At 37.2% G+C, this 27,967-nt stretch overlaps 4 protein-coding genes across 6 annotated transcripts; 1 reads left to right on the top strand and 3 right to left on the bottom strand.

The window, feature by feature from the left end:
• Positions 1-241: 241 nt before the first annotated feature.
• Positions 242-3,743, bottom strand: LOC147393815 (uncharacterized). Its single transcript, XM_086454986.1, has 3 exons — positions 3,602-3,743; positions 2,729-2,838; positions 242-1,805 (listed from the first exon to the last, which is right to left on the bottom strand). Exons 2-3 carry the CDS (start codon positions 2,820-2,822, stop codon positions 562-564), a joined length of 1,338 nt encoding a protein of 445 aa, XP_086311112.1. The 5' UTR covers positions 2,823-2,838; positions 3,602-3,743; the 3' UTR covers positions 242-561.
• A 1,519-nt stretch (positions 3,744-5,262) lies between these two features.
• On the bottom strand, positions 5,263-7,380 carry LOC147393814 (uncharacterized). Its single transcript, XM_086457147.1, has 3 exons — positions 7,253-7,380; positions 6,164-6,286; positions 5,263-6,026 (listed from the first exon to the last, which is right to left on the bottom strand). Exons 2-3 carry the CDS (start codon positions 6,255-6,257, stop codon positions 5,338-5,340), a joined length of 783 nt encoding a protein of 260 aa, XP_086313273.1. The 5' UTR covers positions 6,258-6,286; positions 7,253-7,380; the 3' UTR covers positions 5,263-5,337.
• An 8,831-nt stretch (positions 7,381-16,211) lies between these two features.
• On the top strand, positions 16,212-26,282 carry LOC147393813 (protein SUPPRESSOR OF PHYA-105 1-like). 3 transcript variants are annotated; one of them, XR_015181960.1, is made up of 8 exons: positions 16,212-17,986; positions 18,956-19,113; positions 20,123-20,921; positions 21,710-21,856; positions 22,433-22,750; positions 22,831-22,890; positions 23,844-24,442; positions 25,493-26,282. XR_015181960.1 is itself a non-coding variant. In XM_086455191.1 (8 exons), exons 2-8 carry the CDS (start codon positions 16,964-16,966, stop codon positions 24,033-24,035), a joined length of 2,697 nt encoding a protein of 898 aa, XP_086311317.1. In that variant the 5' UTR covers positions 16,217-16,811; positions 16,945-16,963; the 3' UTR covers positions 24,036-24,633. The 3 variants fall into 3 exon arrangements, 2 of the variants coding, with proteins under 2 accessions (XP_086311316.1, XP_086311317.1); XM_086455191.1 differs by lacking the exon at positions 25,493-26,282 and having other exon boundaries at positions 16,217-16,811; positions 16,945-17,986; positions 23,844-24,633; XM_086455190.1 differs by lacking the exon at positions 25,493-26,282 and having other exon boundaries at positions 23,844-24,633.
• On the bottom strand, positions 24,773-27,720 carry LOC147393812 (uncharacterized). Its single transcript, XM_086455192.1, has 2 exons — positions 25,241-27,720; positions 24,773-25,095 (listed from the first exon to the last, which is right to left on the bottom strand). Exons 1-2 carry the CDS (start codon positions 27,138-27,140, stop codon positions 24,947-24,949), a joined length of 2,049 nt encoding a protein of 682 aa, XP_086311318.1. The 5' UTR covers positions 27,141-27,720; the 3' UTR covers positions 24,773-24,946.
• Between the last annotated feature and the right edge of the window lie 247 nt (positions 27,721-27,967).

Genomic DNA, 27,967 nt, shown 5'->3' with positions numbered 1-27,967 from the left:
TGTGAAACTAAACTCAACAGACATTATATCATCAAACTTTGGAAACCAATCAATAAAATAACACTAACAAACCGCAAACCATTTACATAATTCACCACAGTAATGCAGCTTTTATGGGGAGTTAACAACAAAAGATCACCCTTCAAAAACTAAATATTAGAAGTGGGGCTCACCTCTCCATAACCAATTAGAACCCAAAATCAAAGATACCTCAAATGCATCTCTGTGACCTCTCCACAGCTGAACAATGAGTCATGAGAGTTGCCATCATGCTTGTTGTATAATTTCCTGTAATATGAGTGTTTTCCAACATTTTTTGTAATAATGCTCCCAACTTTTACAAATTGACATTTTTGTACAAAACTTATCCACGTTGAATTAAACTTCTTTGAATTAATTTGGAATTTTAAATGAGCAAAATTTAAGTAAATTCGACAAAACAGTCTGTTATAGAAGCAATGGCGTCTTGCTTAATTTACCAACACTTATGAATCATAGGGACATGTGAATGACATTGATTTCTTTGTGTAATTCTGACTAAAGAAGTTCAGTTAAAAGTTTTCAACAGATGGAAAAAAAAAAATCCGTCTCAAGTTGTCCATTGGTTTTTCTGTTCGACATCTTTGAGATCAATATTTCTTTGAGTTGAACACAGCGTTCACGGTGATAATCGATACACGAGCATAGCTGCCTTATGGCTTCCATCTTTTCTTCTACACCACCAACTCTCTGCTTTTCCTTCTCTTCTATTTCCTTCTCCAATTGTCCAACCTTCTCTATAAGTACACTCTTCTCTCCTTCCATCTCTCTTAAGTATTCATTCTTACCACTTAATTCATGTAGTTTACACACCTTGTTCTGCAACATTTTCTTCTCATTTATCATCATAGAGACCCAATTCTTCACAATCCGAATTTCTTTCGAGACTCCCAAGATTATATTCTTGAAGGACTTATGATGTACCATGGACTCTTGGACTACCAATTCTAGTTCAGATAATTCCATGCTCACTAGAGAGTCCTTGATCTCCATAAGATTTTCTAATTCAGAACTAATCCGATCGGTCAAATTACAAATCTGGGCCTTGAATTCGTCACGCTGTCGCTGGAATTTGTTCTCTTTTACCTCATTATCTTTTTCCATCACTCCCTGAGCCCACTTTAGATCAGCCACTTGTTGATTTAATGATTCCAGTTGTTGCTTCAGAATTCCATTCCCGACGTTCAACGTCAAATTCTCATCATTCAATTGTTTAATTGTGGGTATGATCTTCTGAACCACCAATCCATGTTGAGAGAGTTTATCTGTCACGTTCTTCAGAGTGGCCTTGATCTCTTTGAGGTCACTTACTTCAGAATCAATCGCATTGGTCAATTTAAGATTCTGGAGCTTGAGTTCATCACGCTCTAGCTGAAATTTTCTCTCTTTTGCCTCATTCTCCTCTTTTATAGCTTCGAGTTGTTGCTTCAGACTTCGATTCTCGACCTCCAACACTGACTCCTCATTAACCAATTGTTCATTATTCCTTCTGGAGTCCAATTCATCCAATACGACTTCTGTCAGCATTTGAAGATCATTATCCCATTTTTGGTTTTTACTGCCTTTCTCCTCAGAAGAATGTTCACATTCTGAGTATGAACCTTCATATGATCCTTCTTTGTAATGAATTTCTTTCCTTAGTTCTCCGGTTAGAAGATTGTAAAGTGTGTAAAGCGATTGGTATCGTTTACGGAAGTCCTTGATGAGAGTAACAAGTTCCTCTTCATTGATCAATTTCAAGATCTTTGTCACTTTATCCTCAACGTCTACAATAAACAAAGAGATTTTCAACAATCTATTACTTGAACATTGATCAACAAAGGCATCAGGAGAAAACTATCAAACTAAGATGTAAAATAACTTCGGATTGAGAGAAGTGGACAGAAGAGAAGAGAAGAGAAACTCAATTTCTCTCCATCATGTTTGGATTGACAATAGAGAACTTGGGACAACTTCAGAATTTTAAAATATCTTAAAAGAGATCTAAGGGCAGAGTTGGAATTATAAAATATTTTATAAGGGTTCTCTCCATTTCTCTCCTCTTCTCTCCACTTTTGGAGAGAGAAAACTCACCTTTTTTTTCTCTCCTCTACTCTCCCCACTTAACAATCCAAACAGGAGAAATGGAGAGAAACTCATTTATTTTCTCTTCTCTTCTCTCCACTTCTCTCAATCCAAACACAGCCTTAGGTTCCAGGGACAATGCGAAAAGAAACATTTTTAATCCGATTTCCCTGCAATTGTTGATAAATATTTTCTCATTGAGTCCAGATTGTATACACCTCAAAACATGCCATTAATTGAAGAGTTGGGTCATCTAGTGTCCTAAAAAAATATCGATTTTTGAGATTATATGTTTTGAGATGTTCTCTGGTTTCTACCCTCCTCCCTGGATGTATACGATCCGGGCTCATTCATAACCCATGACCGAGAAAAATTTGAGGTTAACTCTCTTATACTAAACCTCCCAAACCCTCGTTCTCGGAAACCATTTTTCATACACAGTCAAATGGAGGCAATTTATTTACATGAAAAGATCATTGTTGAGAAAACGATTTGTGTGTGTGTGTGTGTGTGTGTGTCTGTGTTGGTAATGTTTTTTCAACAAACAAACAGGACATGCAAAGATCATAACTTTCCGAATGTGCTATTTCCAATACTATCTGAGAAATTTAGGGCGAAGAAAAACCTGCTTTGTTCTTTTCTAACTCTTGTGATTTCTCAGTAGCAATGTAATTCCCAAGCAAGGATTCTAATGATTCCCTCCAACAGCAGCACGTCATCTCTAATGCTTTTTCTCTAGCAGTAAACACATAACATATGAGTTCCAAATTAGAACCAATATTTCATGGGGACAATAACTGTGAAAACTTGAATATGAGATCAACTTAAGTTAATCAATTAAATATTCAAGGAAATATTATATATATAGAAGAATATATTCAATCAAAATTCATAGAAAACTTGAATATTCTAGTCTGATATAACCAATAATCAACAAAAACCTGAAAAAAGATATATAATAGAAGGATTCAAGAAAACATGTAGTAGAAGAATTCCAGAGAACTAGTGGATTCGAAATTGCGGAACCAATATTTTATTTATGGAATCAATTGAAATTTCAGGAAATTTAAAGAGAAGATATCCAATTAAAAATCAAAGAAAACCAGAAATTACAGTCTTTCATGAGATTGACTTATCTAAGAGATCAATACTTCAGAACTCGATCGAGTTTTAAATAATCTATCTAATTGCTTAAAATCAAAATTTAAAAAAAGGAAGAAAACATGCAATTAACTCAGTAAGAATTTAAATAAATAAATAAAAGGCAAGAATATTCGAATTCGAACTTCAAACCTAAGTATTTCTCATGAAAGCTTCATTTGATTGATCCAAACTTCAGAAAAGAAGAAGAAGAAGCAGATAATCAAGAAAAAATACATGTGAATTCGAGCTCAGAATCTTAATTATAAAAAAAAGCTTCGTCAATTGATCCATTGCTCAGAAAAACACACACACCAAAAAAAGAAAGAAAGAAACGAGGCCTAGATTCGAACAAAACCTGTGAAATCGAATTCAGAAACGATCTTTGTAACTGGAGCTTTGTTCAATCAATCTAAAATTTCTTGAAAAAGGAGGTGAATTCGAGATTCAATCAAAGAATCCAAAAGATAAGAGAGAGAGAGAGAGAGATTAAAACGCAGAAATGAAAAATTAATTTAGATTACGCGCGAGCACTCTGAAGCGACTGGTACCAATTTATAGATTCAGGGGAGGGAAGTTTTGGAGCTTATTTGACAATGAATACCCTTTGATTATCATATTATTACATAAATACCACTCAAGTTCTTTTTTGGACCCAAAAATTGAGATTGGCTGTTACTTCCCGCGCTTATCAGCCCAATTAAAAAAGACAGCTTCTATTGACTCACCAAATTTTGTTAACAGCACACCAGTTCATATGTAAACCACCAAAAAATTCATAATCTTAGGGTGTTGTTAATAAAATTTGGTGTGACAATAGAAGCTCTCTTAAAAAATTCATGAATTTTTTCATATAATATTTGTAAAAAATTGTAAACATAATAATAGGCATGGATATAAGATTTAATCTTGAACAAAAAACATAATAATCTAACCGAAAAGTAATAATTGTAAAATATTTGGATTCACTTTTTCGATTATCCTCAAAGAATACTTTGATCTTGATCTGCGAAGAATAGGTGTACTACCTTAACTCTGTCTATACCTTTAATGATGAAAATCTCTATCTCAATAATAGAATAATCTGTGTGTAGAGAGGGGAGACGACCACCTATTTATAAAAGAAGATATTAGGTTTTCTACTCATCGTAAAATTCTAGTATTAGGTAAATACCACTTAAACTTTGATAAGATGTTCACTAACCCATCATATTTGATGTTGGTAATTAATACCAGACCACAAGCATGATTTTCAATTTTACTCTTATGTTTTGAACAAATTACAATCTAGTATTTATATAAATATATGTGAAAAGGTCACAAAATAAATTTAATAATGAAAATAATAATAATAATAATTTCAACAAATGATTCAATCTTACTAATTTTTTTTTCTTCTACATTTAGTAAATCCTATTTAAAATTCCACAACAATCATACGCTTCATTCACCAATTAATTCTTCAATTTAACCAACCAATTGGTCCTTTATTTAGAGAATTTTGTGACCATGGGGTCATAAATTGCTGTTTTCTTTTGTTTAAACAATTGAGTGCTGATTTTGTAATTAGAAAGTCTTCACTTGGTCAATACCAGCTGACATGGCACAAGCTTGGAACTAGAGATCTTTTTCCTCAAAATGCACAGCTGCACATCCCAAGGAAAAGATCTATCTCTGCATCCGTGCCATGTCAACCGAGTGAAGATTTTCTAGTTAGAAAATCCCCTTTAAAATGCTTTGAAGAGCTTTGTAGCATTATATAAGGATTTGGTTCCCAATTCAAATGGAGATTAAACAACGCTATTGTGTTTCTACAAAACCTTGTCTTATTACACCTATCTGTGGTGGCTCCACAAAGGAAAACTCTCTCACAGTCTCGTATCTCATGGATCCATGTGGAATATCAGAAGAAAAAGCCATCTCTGCAACCCAGAAAAAAAAAAAAAAAACCACCACTTGGAAACATCTACAATACAAGATATTGATTTCTTAGTGTAATTCTAACTAAAGATGCTCAGTTAAAAGAGTTCAACAAATTGAAGATGACTAATTGATATTCAAAACAAACAAACAAATTCAGTCTCAAGTTGTCCTTTAGTTTCTGTTCTTTGTTTTCGAGATTAACATTTCGTTGAGACGATCAGACACTTGTTGACTTACTATTTCAAGTTGTTGCTTCAGAGTTCCTTTCTTGTCTACCAACCTCAACCTCTCTACAACCAATTGTACAATTTTGATTCTAGACTGATGGACAACCAAGTTCAGTTGAGAGAGTGCATCGTTTACTTCTTCGAGAGAATTCCCTATCTCTGTGAGCTCTCCTTCTTTAGAAGCAATCCGATTTTTCAATGTAAGAAACTGGCCCTCGAGATCAGTCATTTGTTGATTTGCAAATTCCAGTTGTTGCTTCAGATTTTCAAACTCGACTTCCAACGGCAACCTCTCAGCAACCAATTTTTCAGCTTTGTTTTCGAGATCTTCTATGGTTTTCCATGCCGCTTGTACCTTGTGTAAAGCTGTCAAATATTCTGAGCTTAAAACTTCCTCCCCTTCATAATTTGAAGCAGTTTCAAGTTCTTCCTCTGGGATTTCAATCGGCTTTTGAACTTCTTCCCTCAGTTCTTGAGATAGTTGACCATAAAGTGTGTCAAGCGATTGGTATTTTTCGTCCAAATCTTCCATGAGAGTAACGAGTTTGCGTTCTGACCCATTGATTGAGTTACATAGTGGGGGCCCCTCTTCATTGATCAGTTTCAAGATCTGTGTCACTTTACTCTCAAAATCTACAATAAACAAAGCGCTTGTCAACAATCTACTACTTGAGCATTGATCAACAAAGACAGTAAATATCATAACTGTCCTAATATGATAGTTCAAATAGTCTCCGAGAAATTTTGGGCAAAAAAAATAATAAATAAACCTGCTATGTTCTTTTCTAGCTCTTCATATTTCTTAGGAGCAATCTGATTCTTAAACAAGGATTTTAACGATTTCCTCCAAGTGCGGCTCGTCATCTCTACTGCTTTTGCTTTGTCTCCAAACCCTAGAAATATTGAAACTTTCTTCAAAACTCAAAATAAAGTAAATCCTGAGATTTCTAGAAAGTCGATCTTAACACATAAAAACTAAGATAAAGGAAAGAAAAATTGAAAAACAAACTTCTGTATGTATGAATTAGAGAAGTCTAACATTCAGATAGAGATTCCATGACATAGATCAAGAGAAAAAGAAATTTTAATAGAAAAGAATCAAGAAAACATATGAATTCGACATTCGGACAAATATTTTTATTTATGAGACATTTATCCTATCGATTAAATCTTCAAGCAAATGTAATAGAAGAAGATATTCAATTAAGAATCAAAGAAAACCTGAAAATTAGAGTTTCCTTTGAATTTTACATTTTTAATTATCCGAGATTGACTTATCTAAGAGATCAAAGAAAACCTGAAAATTAGAGTTAACTTTGAACTTTTGCATTTTTACTTATCCGAGATTGACTTATCTAAGAGATCAATGCTTCAGAATTCAAGTTTTAAATCTGATGTAGGAGAAGTAGCAGAAAAGTCCACAGCGAAGCTATGGATCCTAAAATCTAAATTTCTATAAATAAATAAAAAAAGATTTCTACAATCAATCTAATTCCAGAAACCAAAAAAGAAAAGCAGATATTCTATCAAGATTCAAGAATGCAAGAACATTCGAGTTCGAACTTCGAACCTAAATATTTCTCATGAAATCTTCATTTAATTGATCCAATCTTCATAAATAAAGCAGATATACAACTAAAAAGGAGGGAAAAGAAATTCAGGATAGCTAATCTTGACATAATCCATCTAAACTATAAGAAGAACAAAGAAAAATTGATTTGAGTTGATAATCAAGAAAATTACATGTGAATTCGAGCTCAGAATCTTAAATCTCTTACATGCTTCATCTTGTTGATCCATACATCAGAAACACGAAAAAAGAAGAAAAAAAAAAAATTGCAGCCTAGAGTCGAACAAACCTGTGAATTCGAATTCAGATTTAATCTTTGTTACTGGAACTTTGTTCAATCAATCTAAAGTTTTAAACTTCCTCAAAACCGAGACGATTTCAAGATTCAGATAAAGAGAGATAGAGAGATTTAAAAAAGCAGAAGTCGCGCGAGAATCTCACTGAAGAGACTGGCACGAATTTATAGATTCAATTTCAGGGGAGGGAAGTTTTGGAGGTTTATTTGACCGTGAATAACCTTTGATTATCATATTATTACATAAATGCCACTGAATTTTTTTTTTCACTCGATGACGGACCTTAAGAGGACACACTTTCCTGACTAACATTGTGAGAGAAAAAAATGGCGTTAGTAAGTCTCATCCACCGTTAAAAAGATCTCGAGGTCTTTTTGACGATGGATGAGAAGGCTTAGTAAGACATTTTTTTCTCACTATGTTAGTAAGATTAGCCGGACTCTTTAAAATAATATAGTTCAAATTCCATTGTCTCAAAAAATATGATTTAAGAAACAACACACGATCCTAATTGTGTAAGCATCACATCGGACGGTTGGAATTCTCTCTATATCCCATTAATACATATTCCGATGTTGTTTATCTCAAGAATAACTTCCAATCATTCGATCTTGAATTATGGTAGAGATCTTGTGTTATTGCTTGAGTCATATTTCGCTATCCCACTTGTTCTTTTTGCCAAGCCAACAACAATTCACTTTTAATAGAAAAATAGCGATGGTCCAAGTTCAGGTTGAAAGAAAGGTATTCGAAATAAAGGGAGTTGGGTTACAACGGAGAAGAGAGGTAGAGATTAAGGAAAAGGGTAGAAAGTTTGAATCAAGGCTTCAGCTGTTAGAGGATGAAGGCCTTTGGGTATCTCAACAACTGGACGCAGCAAGAACATCATTGAAGATCTTTAGAGCCAAGTATTCGAAGGATGGTCGAATATTTCTGATTCAGGAAGAGCAGAACTCTTATGGAAGATTCCTGAAGCTACAACAGTTCTCAGAGAAAATCCGCTCACGAGGGATAGTGTTCCCGGAAGGTCGAGGAGGAAATGGTTGGGGGGCAGTCAGTATTGCTTTTAAAACAGTGTTCAGTCAGGATGAGAAGATGAAGGCACCTATAGAGGAAGAAGGAATGAAGTATTCAAGGGCTGAAGTAAAAAATAGACCGTCAACCTCGAAGGCAGAGATAGAGATTCCAGTTGCTACAGCTGAAAAAGCAAGCTACTGTGAGGTGGTTAAGCATGGCCACAATCCTGTGGTTAAGCAAGCGCATAAGCCTGTGGAGAAGCAAGCCCACAATAACGGTACACTGTTCGGTAAATGGAGATGGTCGTTCATTTGCAGATCAAGCTCTCTGGAGGCAGATTGGGTAGCTTTCATGAGGGAAGTGAAGATAGGCCTTTCTCAACACTCGAAGATAAAACTGTTAGAGTGGGAACCAGCAACTATGATATTGATGATGGATGGTAGGGCCGAATTCTTGACGATTAATGTGAGAAGAACAATTTCGGTAGGAAATAACAATTTCACTTTACGTCCCTGGTTTGCAGATTGTAACTCATTAAAACCAGAATGGAAGGAAAGAGGAACTTGGGTTGGCATAAAAGGGTTGCCTTTCCATTTATGGAAGAACCAAGCTTTCAGGAAGATCGGAGACCAGCTGGGAGGACTACTAGAGGTGGACATGTATACCCTGCACTGCGTAAAACTGGACAGAGCGAGGATCAAGGTTGGCTGTTCACCATGGAAGATGCCTCGAGGGTTGTACCTTTGGGTGGATGGGTTTCGTTATATGGTAGGGATTGAGGTGGCAGGGGATGAAGAAGCTAGGAAGGAGTCTGAAGAGGAATTGAAGGAAGAAGCCATAGCCGTAGCCTTGATCAATAACGTAGCAAAGAGATGCACAGAGGGGGAACAAATGGATGAGGTTAGAGTTCAGTCAGAGGAAGGAATGGACCAGCTGGAGAAGAAGAAGCCTGGAGTTAAAGAAATGGACCGGGAAAAATCAAAACCAAGTGGAGGAGGCGTATGCAACAAGGCATCGAGCTGGCGTAAATTCAAAAATCGAGTTAACATTAGGACACGTAGAAGCAGCATTAATTCTCTGAAGACAAGTCAATGGGTTATTAAAAACAATCAGATGGGAAAGTTGCTAGCCAAGGTGGCTAAGAACCTAGACTATACAAAGTGGCTACGCAAGAATAACATGGTGGACTGGAGCAGGCCGAATACAACTGGGTGGGGGTCAGAGAGTGCAGGGGTCCATAGGGGTGTTGGTGGGTTTCTAAACAATAGAGAAGCCCAGTATGCGACTCGTGTGGAGCTGGGCAGCGACAGCCCAGTTATAGATAAAATGGATCTGAGGTTTCTTGAAAAAGGCCCAGGAAAGAAACCCAAATCGAAGAAAAGGGCTGGTAAAACTTGGACTGGCCCAATATTTCTAAAAAGACTTGGGCTGAACTCTTTCAAGGCCCGTGGGAGATCACATAGGATTCAAACCATTAAAAGGGCTTTCAACCTTAAACAACAAACCGACTCATGCAAGGGCGATACAGACTTCGAAAGAGAGAGGATAAAGTCCGGAAAATCGATGGAGAACGATGGTGAGGGTCCAACGACCACTGTGAGTGAGGAAGTTGGAGTCTATGGGACGAACGATAGTGCGACACATCAAAAACCAGATTGGGAAAGGGATTTAGATTTGCAGGCTCAGATGGGGAGCATCAAGGATTCGGTTCGTAGGGTCGAATTGAAGGATCTTAGTAATTTAACTCAGTACAATTGTTACTCTAGGACACCTTCGTCAGATACATCAACGGAGCTTGTAACGGAATCTCGAGAGGAGGTCGTAGAAGGATTCATTTACTCTATACCGAGATCAGTTAATGGGATAATAAAGGATCGCAATATAGAGGGACAGGAGGAAATGATATCAGAGATTGAGAAACAGAAGAGCAGCAATAAGGAACAATCCAAACATCATCTGATACCAGTTACTAAAATTTGGGACAGACTTCGATCAGATATTTGGCGTCACCCAGGTCGATATAAATCTGAAGCCTCTCCAAGCAATAGCAACAGAGGGTTGATTAACCCGGGAACTTTTAAGGTTAGAGAGTTTAGTGGTTCTTCCAATGGCCAACAGGTACTCTCCATGTATCATGGTTCCCTTAATGCTGTCCATCTTTATTCTGTGTTAAAGTCTTTATTTTCTTCATTGGATGTTGCGGTGTTTGTTTCGTGTGGTATTCTTTCTATGAACAGGTATCGATTGTCTGTAGCCCTCACAGATTCCCGTCATTCCTACGACCTTATCAGAGAAAAGGCAGGAATAAGGGAGAACAGAGAAGAGGTCGGTCAGTTAGCTCTTGTACCATTAACTCCCATCCATAAATCAGGGGAGGTGGTAGTTGCTAATCGAACAGAGGTGTATAACGATGGAAATTGGGTTGTTAGAGAAATGAATGAGTCGCAACCAGAAACGCTTGAGGAAGGGGTAGCAAGGATAGAATTGGAAACGGTGGAATGGCTAGCTAAGGAAGCTCTAAATTTAGCACAAGATTTTGGTTTAGTGCCAGAGGTAGGGGATAGCGAGCTATCATTGATTTTGAGGGTGGCAGTGGGGGATTCAAGAGACAGAAAAATCTTGGAGGAGGAAATTAGTCATATCAACAAAGTGTATGGTATTGAGGAAAGGAGCGAGCATTTAAAAGTTGAGAAAATTCAAGAAATTCGGAGTTACAGAGATGGAATGAACAATGAGTTGGTAGTGGTTGCTCCTTTGGAGATGACTAGGAGTTTAATAGGAGTAAGAGTGAATAAGGAAGTGAGTAGGGAAGATTAGAGGTAGTTTGTCTATGGTCGTGTGGGGTCTTAGTTTGTTGTCCAATGTCGTTAAGAGTTTTATCGTGGAATGTGAGAGGTTTGGGGGATAGGAAAAAAAGGGCGGCTGTGAAAACTTTCATTAGAAGCAAAAATCCCATTATTGTCACGTTGCAAGAATCCAAGCTAGCAATTTGTGATGATAAGCTCATAAAGGAGATTTGGGGGGGGAATATTGACTGGCTAGCTCTTCCTGCTATAGGTTCGGCGGGTGGGATTCTAATGATGTGGAACAAAGATTGGATCCAAGTTACAGATAACCTAGTAGGGGCCTTTTCAATTTCTATTCTATGTAAGAAAATGGACGAAGATTTTCAGTGGGTTTTTTCCGGGATTTATGGTCCAACAATCAACAGTGAGAGAAAACAATTTTGGGAGGAACTTGAAGATGTTGCTGGATATTGGGCTAAGCCTTGGGTGTTGGGTGGGGATTTCAATGTCACAAGGTTCACCCATGAGAAGAATAGGGGTTCTAACATCTCTAAGGGCATGAGAGATTTCAACGATTTTATTAATAGACATTGTCTGATGGACTTCCCTCTCCTGGGCAGACGTTTCACGTGGTCCAACAATCAATGTAACACGAGGATGTCCAGATTAGACAGGTTTTTGATCGACAATGAATGGGAGGAAGAGTTTCACAATGTTATGCATTCAGCCAGTCCTAGCCCAGTTTCAGATCATACCCCTATCTTCTTGGAAGCAGGATATCCTAGGAAACACCCTCTTCCATTCAGATTTGAAAATATGTGGCTAGCTCAACCCAACTTCTTAGACCTCGTCAAGCATTGGTGGAATGAGTGTCCGTTTACAGGTAATCCGGGGTGGGTGTTTAAGAATAAGCTTAGGTACTTGAAGGATAAGCTGAAGGTGTGGAACAAAGAGGTCCTGGGGAGAATAGATGTGAAAAAAAAGGAGATCATGGATCAAATCGAATTTTTTGACAATAAGGAGGAAGAAGGAAACTTGAAGGTGGAAGAAAGAAGTAAAAGAACGGAGTTGAAACTGGAATTCCAAAGAACGGCGCTTATGGAGGAGATAAGCTGGAAACAAAAGTCGAGAGTCAAATGGTTGAAAGAAGGGGATAACAACACAAAATTCTTCCACAAAATTGCCAATTTCCATAGAAGAAGTAATCAAATTGATAAACTTTACATCAAGGATATCATGGTGGAAGGTGAAGATGTGATTAGAGATGGGGTGGTAGAATACTACAAAGACCTGTACAAAGAAAACGAACCATTGAGACCTCGGCCGGAGAATCTAGAATTTACCTCGTTAAATCAGGAAGACAAAGATTGGTTGGAAAGACAAATAGGGGAGGAAGAAGTTAGATCGGTTCTTTTTTCAATGAGTGGGGATAAGGCTCCGGGGCCGGATGGATTTACTATGGAGTTCTACAAACATTGCTGGAAAATCATTTCGAAAGACTTTATGAAAGTCATCCAAGAACTGCAAGACAAAAAATGCCTGGATTATAGCCTTAATAGTACCTTTGTGGCCTTGATCCCCAAGAGAGCTGGGGCGGATAAATTGAGTGATTTCAGACCTATAAGCTTGGTGAGCTCGGTTTACAAAATTGTATCAAAAGTGTTAGCTATGCGCTTGAAGGTAGTCCTCCCCAAGCTGATAGAAGATGAACAAGGGGCTTTCCTTAGGGGTAGACAAATTCTTGACGGAGTTTTGATGGCCAATGAATGTATCGATTCAAGAATCAATGATAAGATAGAGGGGATAATTGGGAAAATTGACCTTCAAAAGGCATATGATCATGTGAGTTGGGATTTTTTGGAATATATGATGGGGAGAATGGGTTTTGGGGTGAAGTGGACTAGTTGGATCATGAAATGTGTTACAACGGTCTCTTATTCGATTTTAGTCAATGGTAGTCCGGCTGGTTTCTTTAGGGGATCGAGAGGATTGAGACAAGGGGATCCATTATCTCCATTTTTATTCCTTATCGTAGCAGAAGCCTTGGGGAGACTGTTTAAAAGAGCAGTTGAATTAGGAAAACTCTCAGGGTTTAGGGTGAAAGATGGTCCTCTGATCTCACATTTACAATTTGCGGATGATACTTTAGTTTTTTTAGATCATTCTAGGGATCAGGTGAGAGTTCTTCGGGTTCTTTTGTGTTGTTTTGAGGTAATTTCAGGTTTACATATCAATTTGCATAAGAGTAAGCTATTTGGGGTAGGAGATGTGCAGGACATTCATTTGATGGCAGCTACTTTGGGTTGCGGGCATGATATTTTACCCACGTCTTATTTGGGTTTACCATTAGGCGCACCCTACAAAAGTATCAAAATTTGGGAAGGGGTGATTGAGAAATTGGAGAAAAGATTGAGTTTGTGGAAGGCCAAGTATCTGTCTAAAGGAGGGAGAGTAACCTTGATAAAAAGCACATTGACGAGCATTCCGGTTTACTTTCTCTCCCTGTTCACGCTACCTAGGACTGTCGAAATCAGATTGGAAAAGCTTATGAGAAACTTCTTATGGAACGACAAGAATGGTAGAAGGAAGTATCACCTTGTTAGATGGAAGGTTATTTGTATGCCCAAGAGAAACGGTGGTTTAGGGATTAGGGGTCTTAGATTAGCAAACAGAGCACTTTTGGGGAAGTGGATCTGGAGGTATGGAGAGGAAAGAGATAATCTGTAGAGGAGGGTCATAACAGCAAAGTATGGGGAACAGAGACTAGGCTGGTATAGTGGTGAGGCTAAAGGTACGTATGGGTGTAGTGTCTGGAAGGGGATTCTTAAAGTAAGAGAGGAGTTTGAGAAAGGGATTAGGTTTAAGGTGGGCATGGTGGATAAAATCAGATTTTGGGAGGATAGTTGGTGTGGTACTTCACCTCTAGCGGCCCAATTCCCGTCCTTGTACGCTTGTTCTCAGAAAAAAAATGAAACAATCCATCGGTGTTTGATTCGCAACGACTCCAGCTCCACTTGGGATTTGGGGTTTAGGAGAAATTTTAATGATTGGGAGCTAACTGAGGTGACTTCTTTCCTTGATCTCTTGCACTCGTGTCTTCTCGATGTACGGGAACAGGATAGGTGGGAATGGACTAGGGCGAAAGACTTGAGATTCTCTGTCAGTTCTTTTCATAAGTGGCTTAACCCTTATGTCGAGCGTTCATTCCTGGGATCCATCATTTGGTCTAACTCTATACCCTCTAAAATCTCATTTTTTGTGTGGTTGGCCTCTCTTGGTAAAATACTAACGATGGATAATTTGATTGTTCGGGGTTGGATTACACCTAATTGTTGCCCATTATGTTTGAAGGATGGGGAGTCTGTCAATCATATATTAATCCATTGCCCATTTTCTTATCATATTTGGTCAAATTTTCTTGGTTTATTCCGTATTCATTGGGTCTTTCCTTGTAAGTTCTCCTCGTTGGTAGAAGGTTGGGCTAGTAATGCTTTCTCTTCCAAAAAGAGATTCCTTTGGGCTATTCTTCCTTCGGCTATTGCTTGGGGGGTGTGGAATGAAAGGAATAATAGGGTCTTCAACAATAAGATGAGAAGCGCTCATGGCAGTTTCTTAGAGATTTTGGGCTTGATGTACTTTTGGTCAAAACAGAAATTAGAGTTTAAAGGGACTACTTTTGATGATTTCGTTTTTAGATGGAACTCTTTATGTAATCATTGATGCTTTATTTTCTTTGTTTTGTAGTTCTTTGAGAGGCTTCCTCGGCCTCATTGTATTTTGTTTTCTTTTATCAATACATTACACTTATCAAAAAAAAAAATTCACTTTTAATAGAAACATGACAATTTCATTTTGATTTAAAATTAACTAAATTTATTTCTACAACAAATCCCAGATAAAAAAATAGGGGTAATCAAAATAAATTATAAATTAAAACAAATATTTTTACGTGATTTTTTCAAGATTGAAATACGTTCACGGATCACACTGATTCTACTATAAAGAGAAAATTGACAATTATAAATTGTATCTTTTCATAAAAAATGAGAAATATTAATACCTCAATTATACATAATATTAGTGAAATTATAAAAAATACCTTTAGATAACCTAGGACCCCTTAGTGAGCTTGACGGATAAGAATGTGAGGCTTGATTAATAATACATCATTGTTGACCAGTACTATCAAGCTTCACAAACCACAATAATCTTGACTTCTATTAACCCATCTCTTTCCATACAATTCCACATAATTGTCTGTCATAATCGAGACTAACATTAACATGTGTTCATATTATTCTCAACCTTTAGATTTGACAACTGTTTTGAATGACTTATCTTAACCGGTCTATTAGAACCTTACCACGTGACTCTATGTCGGCTACTTTATTAATAGAACGAAAAAAAACTTTCCTTACTAACTTAGTCAAATTTTAAGTCTTAGTAAGGGTTGTCTTGCTCAAATAGATTACCACATTCGATATTCAACGCCCCAATAAAATCGTCTAAATTTAATTTAAAAATTCAGATAAAAATAAATTAAAAAATAATTTATTTTAGGCTTAATCCAATGTTTTGAAAATGGATGACTACCGAACTTCCATCCAACTTTTAAATTTAAAATTGAAATTCAACATTGAAATTTTTTTTTTTTTTTTTTTTGGTTTTTTTTTTTCCGAATTCATAAAATTTTGCCCTTTACAACTATGAAGAATAGGATCATGATTTTGAATGCCACAAGGTGAGCCCAAGAATCCTTTGTAAGGGTGAAATCCTTACTAACTTAGTAAGGCTAGTCGGCCTCTTATTAATATGTGATGCTCTCCTCCAGCCTTCATCCAATAACTGACCCACCTCATCCTAGAAGTTTGACAGGAATGATATTGACAGGTAAATTTCCTTTATTGTCAGACGTGAAATTTTGATATTTAATCCAACAATATTTCAAATATTCTCAGCCAGTCGAAGTTGATTGTGACACATTTTATCTTCACGTCTGTGTGGTGATATCGCTACCCTTCACAATTAACATACTCTCGAGAACCAATCAGATAAACAGAACTTTTCCAAAATCAAAAATTTCAGTAAAAGTTTCCAAGAATATATTTTTATTGAAAATTACTAGGAGATCTCAGCCGTTCGATTTTCTACAGATTCGTGAAGGGAATCTCCAGGAAATAGCAAGATCTTCAATTATTAGTTTTTTTCTTATTTTTTGTTTCTCTGTGGACTGAAATTGAAGACTGAAGAGTAGAGAGCTTGAGATTTTTTTCCATTTTAGTCTTTTTTAAGGGTTCTCACGTCTCAATTTTGCTATTTTGTTTCATCTCTGCGTAAGCTTAAGATTTTCTTCGTTCCTGTTTCGAATTCGATGCTATTAGGGTTTTAATTTTCCGATTTTAGGTTTCTTAAGATTGAAAGTTCTGATATCTCCTTAGTTTGTAAATTAGCTTAGCGAATTGGAGGTTTTCTTTCTGTCTACTTTTCAATGGATTATCAAATTCAGATAATTTGATCGATAGATGATTAATTTCTACATAGGATTGGATATTTTGATGAAATTTTATTTCGGTAATTAGTAGCTATTTCAGTGTTCAATTGAGCTAGTTGATGTGGCGGAGCACATCGACAGCTGGATCGATTGAGTTCTTTTAGTGAATTGTAATGGAAGGGGTGGGGGACGATGAATTGGTTGAAGTTGCAGTGGATGCTCAAAGCTCACCGCCACCATTTATGGACACATTAGAAGGTAAAAGAGTAAATAAATTTGTGATCTCTGAACCATTATGTACCAATCCCCGCGATAGGAACTATGATGGGGACATGGTTGAGGAGTTAACACTCTTAAAAAACAAGAATTTGAACTTTGGTGTTGTTGGTAGCTCAAATGTTCAGGAAGCAATGCGAGCGAGACAAGGCCAATGGAGACATTTATACCATTTGGTGGGCGGGTTAGGAAACAGGAGCTCACAGAGAGAAAATGTATCGAAAGACAAGGACCCGATTACATCAGGTGGCGAAGAAGACATAGGAAAAAAGCATAGGTCTTTTAGGCAATCCAATCGAGATCCTGTGGAGATTAATGAACGATTAATTAGTGATAAAAATTTGTTACCAAGCAATGGTATTCGGAAGAAGCTTCTTCCGGCTTCTGGATTTACTCAGCTTTTTGTGAAGAATAGTTTGAAAGGAAAAGGGATTGTACATAGATATCAAGAAGCTCGTGATGGGATTAGTGGTGCTACGGTAGTTTCTGATGCATCGTTGAGTTTGGGTGCAAAATCCGATGATCCTTCACCAAATTTATTTCAGGATGGAATCAATTTAATGGAATGGCTGAAACCTGGATGCCGTAAAGTAGATAAATCTGAGATTCTGCATATATTTAAACAAATTGTGGAGTTGGTGGATCGTGCACACTCTCAACGAGTAGTCTTGCAAGATTTACGACCGTCTTGTTTCAAATTGTTGCCATCAAGTGAAGTTAAATACATTGGTTCATTGGTCCCGATGGAGTTGTTAGAAATTATAACGGATGTGAATGTTCCTTACTTGGAGCATCATTTGAGTAGGAAAAGGTTCTTGGAAGAGGGTTTGCAACCCTATCACATTTCGAGCTCAAAACATAATAAAATCAGTGAGAACATGAAATTTGCTAGACAACATTACCCATTTCAGGAGGTTGATATTAATAATGTCAGAACCCAAAATTGTGGGTTTGATACCCGTGATCAACATTTGAATTCAGAAGATACAGCTCAAAACAGATCTTGTGGCCCAATTGTATCAGATAATGCTCGAAAGAAGTTGAATTCTGTTAATGTTCAGTTGGAAGAGAAGTGGTATACTGGCCCAGAGGATCTCAACGAGAGGGGTTCCACATTTTCGTCAAACATATACTGTCTTGGGGTTCTTCTATTTGAGGTGTGAAGATAGTTGCATTAGATTGTTTTTTGTCACATGAGATTTCTTTCGAATAATGTTGTTCTCTGCTATTCAGTTTCTTGCAAGAGTTAGTTTTAGAGATATTCTATTGCCACACCAACTTTTACTAATAATAGCACACCAAATTGATACGGTACCATCAAAGAATTAGCACACATCTTGGGGTGCTCTTACTAAAAATTGTTGTGGCAATAGAAGCTCTCTAGTTTTAGGCTATGTAATTTTGACATGGACATGCTTGTTATTATCAAGACTGGATACAAGATCTTAGACATGGTATCTGTAAAAAACCTGATTCACAAACTCATCCATACAGGTACATTATAGTAGAATGACATATTCTTTGTTGTTAATATTAATAGATAATAGAGTAATATAGAGGAAAATGCAAATTGATTGATACAAGTGCATCAAGTTACACATGTAGTTAATAAAATATATTTAAACCTATAGTTGAGAAAAGATGAATTGAAAATTATTATTATTTTGCTTCTTTGAGATCTCTCTCACATGTATTCCAACACTGCAAAGTTTTTAGGAACTTGTTTCATCAGTTAATTATTGCCCGACACTTGTGAAGGAAAAATCCGCAAACATAAATCTTAAAATGGAATAACTTGTTACAGGAAAGTCAGGGAGGAGACTTCCATCCCTCATTCTGTCATGACGAATGTACCCTTAGAGAAAAAGTCCCAATGTAACTGAAAGATTTGGTGTAATATACGGTAGACTAGAACTAATGCAAATGTTTGGTATTGGTTCATCATGTTGTTTTTAGGCAAGTAACTCAACTTATTGGTATAATGGATTCCTTTCAGTTCTTTGTTGCTGCTTAGTTCAGTAAACTGGCCCTCTCCATCTCCTTTTCTTTCTTTTATCAATTTTAATTATTCAAGTTTCCTGGTAGGAAGGATAAATTTTTGGACTAATTTGGTTTGTTCCCATCAGCTGTTTCGCTGTTTTGAATCATGGGAAGTGCGTGCTGCAGCAATGTTGGATCTTCGCCATCGGATTCTTCCTCCAAAATTTCTATCAGAATTTCCCAAGGAAGCTGGTTTCTGTCTCTGGCTACTTCATCCAGAGCCTTCATCACGGCCGACAACAAGGTATTAGTGCAGTTCTTCATACAATTATTCATTTGTACTATATCTGTGAATGTATGTTATTTAACATGGAAATATGTGTTAGTGTCAAACACGGAAACCTCAGGAATCCAACATTTCAAGACGTCCATATAGTTTATATAATAATATTAGAAGGTGTGCTATTACAAATTGGAAACTGGTGTATATATACTAGGAAACTACTAAAAGAAATCAAAGATTAAGTTTAGTCTTGAATAGCTATATAGAGGAATGCCTGCCTCATGTCCAACATTGGCAATTTTTTGGAAGAATTGGGTTCTCTTTTCCACATTGGAGAAAAGACTTTAACCCCTTTGTCCAAATAAATAGTTTGTTAGTCCAACTGATTTGGGTGCATCTTAGAATTAAGTGCTTTCTTTAACAGTGTTTTATCTGCTTCTTGTTCTTTGATAAATATCAGATATAACCTGAAGTGCATTCACAAGTATGAGGGACATATGGGTAAAAATAAACCCAATCGAATGGCCAAAATATCCAATCTATACACATGTAAGACAGTAAAAACAAAAGCAATTGGATTATTATATTCACAGACATGAAGAAATTTTAGGTTGTACCATTTAATGGTGATTGGTGAGTGCCAACTTTTTCCTGCATGCACGCATGTTGCACCTACATCTATTCATGCACATATGTTCTACCAATCTCTGTTCAGGAATGTATTCCACCTTTATTTTGTTTGGATAAAAATATGAATTTCTGAAATGATTTTGAGCTTCAAATCCTTTTGGTCAGTTTGATATGTAGAAGCAAAAATTGTTTGTTTGATAGGTAGATATTCAAATGTTATGTTTTCATGAATACACGGATCTTTTCATGAATATGTGGGTTTTCCTTTATGCTTTAGATTATGATATCTACTCCCCATGGCCTCTCCCCAAATTTTTATGACAAGGCTTTGATGATGATATTATACTCCCTATGCTCTGACATTTGTATTGAAAAAGCTATTATATATGATGTGTGACAGGAAAATCCTACAATCTGAACTAATGTGTGAATCTCGAGAGTTGTTGGGCAAAGATCAATTATCATTATCTGTTGAGGAAGATCAGGCCAAATCAGAGTTATTGTTATATTTTCTTAAATCTTTGGAGGATCAAAAGCAGAGGCAGGCGTCCAAGTTAGTTGAAGAAATTGGATGCCTAAAGGAAGATATTGAGGAGATTGAGAAAAAGAACTTAATAAGAACACCTGGGGTTCCTTCTTTAAAACATAAGGACTCCAATACAAGAGAACTGGGGTTAACCCCTAATATGAGTGAGGCCAGATTAATGAAGAATATTAATCAGTTCAAAAATTCCTACTTCTCCATGAGATCCCAAAGACAAGATTCTGATGCCACAGGTCGCTCAGATAAAGATGTACTAAAGAACCGAGATAGATTGTCCCCAATACAGAATGAGAATGAAGGGCTGGTTCTGAAAAAGAAAAATACTGATAGCCTTGGAGTCTTTTTTGATGGTTTATGCAAATATGCTCGCTATAGTAAGTTTGAAGTACGAGGAACGATAAGAAATGGGGATCTACACAACAACTCTGCAAATGTTATTTGTTCTTTGAGTTTTGACCGAGATGAGGACTACTTTGCTGCTGCTGGGGCATCAAAGAAAATTAAGATCTTCAATTTCCATGCACTTCTGAATGATTATGTTGATATTCATTACCCAGTGATTGAGATGTCAAGCAAATCGAAGCTCAGTTGTGTTTGCTGGAACAGCTACATAAAGAACTATTTGGCTTCAACTGATAACGATGGTGTGGTTCAGGTATGTAATTCTTGTGCAGTAGAGGTGTTTATCAAAAATGAATGCTTGGCTCACAATTTCCGTTTGTCCAACCCCGTTCCCACAGCTTTGTTGTCATGTGGCATAGATGAAGATTAATCTGTCTAATTATATGATAAGTTCAATCTTGGAAGTGTATCACTGTCGCAGTAGCCAAAATTGGAAGTAGGGCATATAGCTTTATTCTTCCATATCTTCCCTTTTCTAATTAATTATTGTGCGAGTGTCATGTTTTTCACCTAAATGGTCTATCTAGGATCAGAATCATCAAATGATAGGCTCCAATTCTGACCCCTTTTTTTCTCTATAGATGGCTCCCAGCACTACTACGGAATTGGTTTTTGGAGACCTTTCACTGGAGTTTACATATTTAAAAATGTAGCTTGTGTTCAATTTAGATATAATTAAAGAAATGTTATTGAGAAATGATCTTGGACCCATAGCTTGGTTGCTTGACACATTGCAATGCAATTTTGAGGTCATGGGTTCAAGTCTTGCTTACCCATCAAATGAAATGTTCTTGAGAAAGCTTTCTTTTTTAGCTTTATGTTCTTTTTCACATTAATTTGTCACTATTCAACAAATAGTCAATGAGTCAGTCATCACTGTTGCCTATTCCAAGTCATGATAATCCATAGTGTAGTTTTCCTTGGTTTATTACCTTGTTTCTTTAGATGAAGATTAATTTAGTCCCATAGGAATGAACTTTTTCTTGTTATACACTAATTTTCTTGCACGGTTCATAATTAATATGCGCGAATGAACTGCAGCTATGGGATGCAAGCACTGGTCAAGGGTTTTCTCAGTACACAGAGCATGAAAAGAGAGCCTGGTCTGTTGACTTTTCTCGAGTGGACCCCACAAAGTTAGCCAGTGGAAGTGATGATTGCTCTGTTAAACTATGGACCATCAATGAGGCATGCTCTCTGTTTTCGTACTCATAATTTTTTACATGCAAGAATTTTGGTCACAGAAGTTTTTTCTTATAATATTTTCTGAGGTTTTTATTTGGAAAATCTCAGCAAGTTCAAGAAATGAAGAAAAAAAAAAGAGGAAAATATATATAGTCATCAGAAAGTAATTATTAGGTATAAATTAGAACCCTTAAATATTTCATGCTCTAAGTCATAAAAGGGAAATTTTAGGCCTTCTTCTCACCCTTTTAATGGCCCCTCCCCATCTTTGTCATCATCCTCAAATCCCTATCCAAAAATTTGGGGTTGCCCCTTTAAAGGACTCTTCTTGCAATGTTCCCTTGTTTTTCTATTTGAAAGGGAAATTGGGTATTCTTTGCGGTCAAACCTGCACTGTTGTTTGGGAACCTAGTTTCTTCCCTCATCCAAGTATTTACTGTAAAAGATTAATATAAGCATATTAAATGCAATTCCTTGTCCTTGGTAAGTGTCACATCAACTATTACTCAGAAAACTCAATTCTTCCCTCATGCAAGTTTTTGCCATAAAAGATTAAAGGAAGTGCAATTCTTTGTACAGAGAAAGTGTATCAGCACGATACAGAACGCTGCCAATGTCTGCTGTGTTCGGTTCTCTTCTCATTCCACCCATCTATTGGCCTTTGGGTCAGCCGACTACAAGACCTACTGCTATGATCTTCGGAATACAAGAACCCCTTGGTGTACATTGGCTGGGCATGGAAAAGCAGTTAGCTATGTGAAATTCTTAGACTCAGAGACCCTTATTTCTGCATCTACAGACAGCACTCTAAAGCTTTGGAATCTCAACAAAACCAGTTCTAGTGGGTTGTCCACCAGTTCTTGCAGCTTAACCTTTAGAGGTCATACTAATGAAAAGGTTATTTTCACTATCCTAAATGTTTCTGGCTATCTAGAGTGCTGGTCTATCTAAATTAACTGTTTGCCTTGTTTCCTCAGAACTTTGTTGGCTTGTCCGTTTCTAAAGGATACATAGCTTGTGGTTCAGAAACGAATGAGGTACATTTCTGTCTTGAAATTTATTTTACTATTTAATACCTTAACTTGTGTAGGGATGTTCTGCTCATTTGTTAGGTTGTTGCACGCATGTGGTGGTTTATTTTTGATAAATTTCATCACAGTTATAGCTTTGATCCTAGATTGTACATCATTATCTTTTTCAGACCTTACACAAAATTGGTCTGATATGTGATTTGGAGTTGCAGGATTTGAACATTTTTCACCTTAAGTCTGGCCTACTAACTTAGTAAGATATCAAATCTTATTAAGGGTCGTTTAGCTCATCCTGTAGAAACCAAAAACATGATCCGATGCCACAGCTATGTAGAGGACAGAATTCTATGAAACTTAAAAAGGTTATTTTTCAATGTGGAATTTTAATTTTAAATTTGGGAGTTCGGTAGCTGTCAATTTTAAAACCGTGGATCAAGCCCCAAAAAAAAACGATTGCTTTTTTTTTTTTTTTTTCTGTATCCAAGTTTTTGCATGAAATATAGAGGGCTGTGGTGTTGAATTGCAAATTTGGTAATCCATTTGAGCTCAACCCTTAGTAAGATTTGAAATCTTATCTAGGAAAGAGTTTCTCTTTCACCCTAGGCATGTACTCTAAATTAGGTACAAGGCCACGGTAGGAAAACACCTGAAGTCAACAGCTAAGATTCATCAATTGAGATGACTTTTAGGATGTGACTTCACCCATGGATGGCCCAAAAGATTCTTAGGGTAAGTGAGCCCAAACGTTGCCACATCAACCTATTTGATCATACACTTGCGGTAGGGATCAATTCAACATGCACTGGATCTCATCTTAGTATCTTATATTAGAATCAACATTCAAACAGTAAGAAAAAAATACCAATAGATGAAGATGTATGGCTTGACAAACCCACTGATTCACTTTGATTGAAGAAACAAGATCAGAGTTTCTAATTCTCTATCATGTTTGTTCTCAGGTTTATGCTTATTACAGATCTCTCCCAATGCCAATCACTTCTCACAAATTTGGCTCAATTGATCCCATTTCTGGGCAAGAGACTAGCAACAACGATGGACAGTTCGTCTCAAGTGTCTGTTGGAGAGGGAAATCAGACACTGTTGTTGCTGCCAACTCCAGTGGAAATATTAAACTGTTGCAGGTGGTCTAAAGGGAAATCCCTATGTGTTCAACCGAAGAAGCAAAAAAACCTACTCAAGGGTTCCTACTCATCCCAAAGATTGGTATCGTTCAAGGCCTTTTGGGGTGGACTGAGCTACGGTAACTAGGAATCCAACGCATGACACTCAAAATAGAGAAGTTCTCTTGAGAAATCACAAAGCTCTTGCGAGAAAAAATGGCCATGACCTTAGGCTTTGCAAGATGAGGATGAAAACAAGCAAATTAAGGCTGAAGCAAGCTGATTCTAGGTGTGGCATTAGAAACCCACTCATTAACAGGAATGGAAAATCTTAGCTCAAGAATGCAAGAAAATATATGGTTGGTCTTTGCGATCAGTCCTCGGAACAGTACAGCTATTCTGATGAGCCATGCATTCCTTCAAGTTTTATTTGAAAGGTGATGCACTTTTTTATATGGGTGTTTGTTCATAAAGTTTATAGCTAACCGTTTTACTGATTCATGAAAATATCCAATTGAGGTGTGTGTATACAGCTTATGTTGAAAGTGTAAGTATATTACTACCTAAATTTTGATATAGGTGTCAAGATTGTTGATTTTTCCATATATTACACTGTTATATTCGTTTTTGTTTTTCCAATTTTTGTAAAAGTTTGCAATCCATGCATGTTCATGATGATTTGATCAGGGAAAAATGGGTATGACCTTACCAAAAATTTCAATATTTTGGGGCCAACACATTCCAAGACAGTAAGAAACTTCAAACCGTGAAATAAACTTCCCTAAGGTTTCCTATATATATGGAACTGTGGTTTGATAACAACAACAAAAAACCTCAAATGGAAATACATCTATGTGCTGCCAAACTTGCCAAGTAACACCATCTTATACCTCACTCAAAACTACATAAAAGTAGTGTGGGTTCATTGTGTGTATCAAGATCTATGCTAACTCAGAATCCGAGGAATGACCAGATGTTCTTCGCCTGCTTGGGCTCATTACCATGGGTAGTTCGCTTTCAGAGTTCATCCTTAAACTGCGTCCACATGAGTTCAATTGTGGGGGTCTTAGTGATCGTCCTTTTGGCGTCCCTGTGAAACCAAATTGACATACACAAGGATGATGTTAGTACTCTATTGGGATAAAACTATTGATATTAATTGAGTTCATTTACTTAATCAACTATGGAGGAAAAGAAATAGTGAAGAAAGGGAGAAAAAAAAAATCAGATATAACCTGGTTTGCTAGTCTTCCCATCCGCAGACTTCTTTGTCGCTGAAATTTTCCTGTTATTAGACTCGGAGCCAAGCATAGATTTCCTCTCAATTGACTGTGGGAACGGATCCTCCACCATACTCACATTCTCATCCCCACAAACCGACATTCCATCACTTCCCGATTCTGAACTCTTCTCTTTTAGATTCACACTTGTCTTCTCCTTCTCCACAAGTTTATAAACAAACATTTGAAACGGAATTTGTGATACAGGTGTTAATTCTGGACTACCCCACGCAGCAAATTTCTTCGAAAGCCCCAACTCAAGTTCACAGTAATCAATCACCGGTGATGGTGCATCAGGCTGGCCGTGATCGGGATTCATCACTAAGAATCGCTTGATGTACCGAAGAACCCTACATATGGATGAGAAACTCGGGCGCTGAACTGGGTCTGCTTGCCAACATCTCTTCGTCAAGTTTACAAGGCATTTTGGTGAAGTAAATGGGAAGAGTGGTCTCTCCCCCATCCTTATATTCCTGCTCATCTTGTCTCCTTGGAGATGACTATCTTCAAATGGGACTTTCCCTGTTAGAAGCTCAAAACAAACCATCCCAAAACTATAGACATCGGCCTTCTCCGTGTACTTGCAACCACACGTATTCCCCGGTTGTTCTTGCTCCGATAGTACTTCAGGGGCGTACCAGATAAATTTGTGGGCCCCATTTTGGTTCGGACTGCTTCGAGGGTTGAGGTTCTTAATGGAGGTTAGATTGAAACCTGAGATTTTCGCATGCAAGTACCCGTCAGAGGAATTCCTTGCTCTAACAAGGATGTTAAATGGGTTCAAGTCTCCAAGATAGATTTTATGAGCATGGAGATATTCCATCCCTCTAGCAATCTGAAGCATTAGGTCAACCGCAACAGGGAGAGAGAATGGGAGTCGTCTCCTTGGGCCACAAGTCTCTTTGATGTAATTGAAAAGATCTCTGTTCATCAACTCCATAACAAGAGAACACTCTTTCTTCTCTTCGTCGCAAAACCCGCAAAGAAAGTGTAGTATGTTGGGGTGAGAAAGAGAGGACAGATGAGAGATCTCAGGAATTAACGGTTCTATCTCCCCAAAGAAGTTTCTTATAGCGAAGCTTTCGCCCAACCATTGAATCTCTTTATATTGGCTTCCGGTCCCTAATCGTCGCCTTACTTGGTAATCCTTCGAACCTATTAAGATCGAACTCGGAAAGAGTTTGTTCTTCGAGTGGTCCGACTCATTTAGATTGTTAAACATGAGCTCTGCGAGTCGTTGTTCTTGCTTTGTTAGAGTCATTGAACTTCTCTTCCCCTTTATTGTTTGAAGGAGAATCCACCTATCCTCCCTCCAAGCAGTATCCAACTGATTACAGATATCTTGAGAAACCAAGTATTGCTTCCCAAATTTCCACTGAAAGAGTTTGGGGTCCTTCAACACCTTATTGTACTTCTTCGAAAGTACGAGTCTCTTCTTTTGGATCTCATCTTGGTCGCAACCAGAGATCACTTCCACCATTTCGATCGCCTCGACGATAACCGGAACGCAGCAGAGCAAGTTGTGAATGTGGAGTTCTACACAATCCGCATTCTTCGCCAGCGAGATCGCCTTAGCCCAGAAGTCCTTTGTATCCAAGCAGTTTTTTATGTAGAGTTCCCCTTCTTTGAAGATTCTATGTAGTTCCTTTAAGGGTTGTTCGAGAATCTTCCATTTCTCATGCCTCTCTTCGAATCTCAGCTTCAATCTGATCTCTTCAGCAATGCCTTCAAAGGCAAGATTGAAGATATCAGTCAACAAACGACACTGCCTCTGATTGACTTGAATTTCATCTTGGAAAACCATGAGAGCCTTCAAACTCCCTAAAACCTTTCCAATCTGTCGGAATTGCTCCATCACAGATTAGAGAGAAGGGAGAATCGCAAATTGGTTATTGGAGAAAACACGAATTTCAGTCCAAATCTTGTGAATAACAAACAAATTTCTCTAGAATTTTTTCCGAAATTTTCATGAAATTCAGCGAAATCCAACGTGCAGTCGGATCCGCTCAATCCCTAATCGAAAAACAAAGAAACAACAAATGGGTATCGAAGAAAACACAGATTCACACCGGATTGAAAGAAATTCGGTCAAATACAAAGAAGGAAAAAATTCAAAATCAATCAAAGAAGGGATGATTAAATCTTGGGTATCAGATGAAGAGCAAATTTGGACAAATTCTGGTCAAATACACGGAATTTAGGGGATCCAATTCATTGTGGAAGTCAAATCATCATCTAGAACAACATGAAATTATCAAAAGAGGAGACGATTTCAACATCAGAGACATCAAAATCAAAAGAAAAAGAAAAAGGGATCAAAAGACGGAGTAATCGAGGGGCTTTTTTTTTTTTTTTGATTCCTTTGTTTGGAAAAATTGGAGGATTCTTGGAGACCTGAGACCCAACACTTGTTGGTTTATTTTGGTTGAAGGCGTCGTCTTTGAAAAGTCCGTTTTCTTTGGATGTCTTTATAAAGCGTTCCCGCGAATTTCGTCCTTAATTTTAAATTCAGGGAATCATTTTGATGCGAAGTGTTCGCAGAATAGGAGTTGTGAGAAGTCATGCATGCGTGCCACATCATCCATGAAATTTAACGGTTGTAGTGGTGATGAGTTAATAAGTGATTTAAAAATACCCCCAAAAAAATTTAAATTATACCTTACACACCCCCGACTATTATAA

Source organism: Akebia trifoliata, chromosome 10 (assembly GCF_017979445.1).
Source record: "Akebia trifoliata isolate Shusen 1 chromosome 10, ASM1797944v1, whole genome shotgun sequence".
Lineage (NCBI taxonomy): Eukaryota > Viridiplantae > Streptophyta > Magnoliopsida > Ranunculales > Lardizabalaceae > Akebia > Akebia trifoliata.
The sequence above is the reverse complement of the archived record's forward strand: the minus strand, read 5'-3'. Positions and strand labels throughout refer to the sequence as shown.

Excerpts from the sequence above, each read along its gene's own strand:
- LOC147393813 (XM_086455190.1), top strand. The coding sequence starts at position 16,727 with ATGGAAGGGGTGGGGGACGATGAATTGGTTGAAGTTGCAGTGGATGCT. Across the intron at positions 19,114-20,122 it reads TCATCACGGCCGACAACAAG|GAAAATCCTACAATCTGAAC; the intron begins GTATTAGTGCAG and ends GATGTGTGACAG. Across the intron at positions 20,922-21,709 it reads ATAACGATGGTGTGGTTCAG|CTATGGGATGCAAGCACTGG; the intron begins GTATGTAATTCT and ends AATGAACTGCAG.
- LOC147393812 (XM_086455192.1), bottom strand. The coding sequence starts at position 27,140 with ATGGAGCAATTCCGACAGATTGGAAAGGTTTTAGGGAGTTTGAAGGCT. Across the intron at positions 25,096-25,240 it reads TGGGAAGACTAGCAAACCAG|GGACGCCAAAAGGACGATCA; the intron begins GTTATATCTGAT and ends TTGGTTTCACAG.
- LOC147393815 (XM_086454986.1), bottom strand. The coding sequence starts at position 2,822 with ATGACGTGCTGCTGTTGGAGGGAATCATTAGAATCCTTGCTTGGGAAT. Across the intron at positions 1,806-2,728 it reads GTTAGAAAAGAACAAAGCAG|ACGTTGAGGATAAAGTGACA; the intron begins GTTTTTCTTCGC and ends TGTTTATTGTAG.
- LOC147393814 (XM_086457147.1), bottom strand. The coding sequence starts at position 6,257 with ATGACGAGCCGCACTTGGAGGAAATCGTTAAAATCCTTGTTTAAGAAT. Across the intron at positions 6,027-6,163 it reads GCTAGAAAAGAACATAGCAG|ATTTTGAGAGTAAAGTGACA; the intron begins GTTTATTTATTA and ends TGTTTATTGTAG.